General features: G+C 37.9%; 1 protein-coding gene across 1 annotated transcript in view; it reads left to right on the forward strand.

The window, feature by feature from the left end:
* Positions 1–1,779: 1,779 nt before the first annotated feature.
* The window catches only part of LOC103520999 (uncharacterized HIT-like protein slr1234), a gene marked incomplete at its 5' end in the record, with an annotated part of 5,846 nt that continues 4,889 nt past the window's right edge, over positions 1,780–2,736 (forward strand). The window contains one exon of the mRNA XM_017448679.2: positions 1,780–1,897. Coding sequence (XP_017304168.1) covers positions 1,780–1,897 — 118 coding nt within the window. The remainder of the gene's footprint in view (positions 1,898–2,736) is intronic.

The following is a 2,736-nucleotide window of genomic DNA, read 5'->3' on the forward strand; positions in this document are numbered from 1 at the left end:
TTTTTAATTTCATTTTCTTTTCATTTTCAATTTCTTTAAGTTCGTCTGGTAATTCGTTTAATAATTTAGGTATTTGATTCTTTCTGCTATCCTGTCTTCCTTCTCTCTTCGCTTTCGGACCTACAGTTCTCTCTATCAAACCTCTTTTTTAAAATGAACTAGTAAGTAAAAAAAAAGCTGATTTGTTCGTTATAACGAGTTTCCTAGGCCTTTTTCTTCGTTATATCCAGGTTCTACAGTATTACCTACTACCTCCATGTGTTAATTTGCTCAAAGCAATAATTTGTTGTACTTTTGTATTTTGTACAGTATTGATAATATTGATTAAGACATCACGTTGATTTAGTTCGTTAAGAAAAGATTGAAAATCCATTACCAATATTTTCATTCTTTATTTAGTTACTTTTTCAAAATGTTATTTTGTTTTTAAGAAATTGTTCAGGTGGATTTAGACAATGCGAGTGTGATACGAGTTTACTTCACGGCTAAATCCACCTTTTGCAAATGTTGTTATGTTGATAATAATTAGTAGTAGTAGTAATTTGACTATAATGAAGGCTGATCAGTGATTTAGAGTACGAATGAAGAACCTTTCCTTTAAAAAAATAAAAAGAAGATAAAAAATTGGCTCATTAGCCCTAAACCATGTATGTAGAGAGTATTCGAACATAATCTCCCAACATGCTATAAATCTTACCTTACTTTTGTGATTTCTTTGGCAATATTTTTTTCAGTATGACGTGTGTTTAGGCTAGGAAATTTACTCCCGAGTCTATAGGTTCATTATTGTTTTTAACATCTGAGTATGCTCTAAGACTAACACTCGTATTTATGAACAAGAATGATCGTTCTTAGATCAGTCTCAAGTCAAAATTGACCAATCAAATACCTTGAGACTATGCTTAGCACGAACTTAAGAGCCAGCATTTTGTTCATAAATATGGGTGTAAGTCTGAACAGTCTCAGAGCTGTCTGAGAAAGCTCTGAGACTGTTCAGACTTAGTCTGTTCAGACTTAGTCTGAGACTGTTCAACATATTAACATGAACCCGTAGACACGGGCCTTAGTGTATAAAGCTAATGAATCTCATTGTACAAAATCTTGTTAAGTAGGTATACGATTATTTTTTTAGCTGTGCCATAAATTGTTACTGATTTCTGTCCATAGAAATTAAGAATGGAAAAGGTTTTCTTTTCTCTGGGGTCGGTGCTCCATTATGGACGCCTATATTCATTAGCATAGTTTGTTTATTTTCTGTGGGCTCTTGGCTAGGCTAGGGTCAAGGGTTGGGGCTCCGTTGTGGACCCCTACCCTACTAAGGCTAATGATTCTCATTGCTCAAAATCTCCTTGTGTTAAGTATGTATACGATTTTTATTATTATTACTTTTTTATATATGTTCTGTGCCATACATTTGTCAATTTGTTACTGATTTCTGTCCCTAGAAATTAAGAATGGAAAAAGTTGTTAAGCTTAATTTTGATAAAATAACCAAATTACAATTGTGATTTCTTACACTGTCTAGTTGTTAAAAACGTGGTTTATTTGTGAAACAGACCCAGTATGGTAGTTATGCTAAGGCCATGTGATTCAGAGCGGTACAGCGCGCTCGCAATACCCCAGCAGCCGACATTAGATAACATTAGAAGAGGAAAACCATAAGTCGCGATTTCTTTCTAAGTAAATCAGGGAGGCGGATTTATCTAAACAGATAAGGTTTTTCTCCGGCAACGCTGGGCTGTCTCTCATTAAGTTTTTCTGCTTTTTTTTTGTTTTTAGAAGCTCCGGTTCTCAAAGTCTTCACTCGGTTCTACGACATCGGCTGTCAATAAAAAATTCCAGCTGTCCGCCTTTGACAAAGATTCGAACGCCGTCACCACCTTCCTGATTACCCCAAGCACGTATAGTAGGGTGATACTGGAATACCCAAATGTAATCCTTCGTCTTGTATAGTGATCCATTTAGAAGATATGATAACCGGGTAACTGAATCAATGAATAAGTCAATAGTGAGTAAACAAACCCCCCTTGGTGGCGTACTAATGTAGAGATCCAAGGCACAATAAGTGGAACTACTAACGAACCCTGCTTTTGAATCTGCATTTAAGCATACCTATAACACTGTGTCACCAAGAGCGTTCCCCAATTTCACCACACCTAAATTTTATGACTCTGACTCCGCGAACTCGAACCACCAACCTCCCAGAATCCAAAGCAACGTTTAACCACTGCACACACGGAGGTGGTGAAGCAACTAATGTATAAGTGGATTCTTACAACTCACAAACAAAGAAAAAATGCCCCTTACGGCCCATAAGCCCAAACTTTAAACCCCGTGTTCGACATGAAACCACGCTTACCCGGAATAAACCGCCTCCCTCTTCCTACGTTTTTTTCTTTTTCTTTTCTCTCTCTCTCAACCCCCCAACTACAACTTAGCCTAGGTACCGGAGAAATAGTAAGAATGGAGCCAGTTTGCATATGGGATAAAATATGAATAGAAAGGTCGATCCTACTAAAAAGTGTGGAAAATCCATCTGAGGTCAAAAATCCGAAAGCTAACTTAAAAGGCGAAATCTCATTTGCTACCATCGCGGCGCAGGAAGGGGGTCGAAGGGGAAGGCTCGAATGAGCGGGCGGGGAGCGCTTCAGATTTCAGTCAAGAAAATGCGCACGAAACGCTTGCGCACAAACAAACCGAAGCGGGAAGTCATGAATTATGACGTCATCGCGGCCG

Source organism: Diaphorina citri, unplaced genomic scaffold (genome assembly GCF_000475195.1).
Source record: "Diaphorina citri unplaced genomic scaffold, Diaci psyllid genome assembly version 1.1 scaffold4366, whole genome shotgun sequence".
NCBI classification, from domain to species: domain Eukaryota; kingdom Metazoa; phylum Arthropoda; class Insecta; order Hemiptera; family Psyllidae; genus Diaphorina; species Diaphorina citri.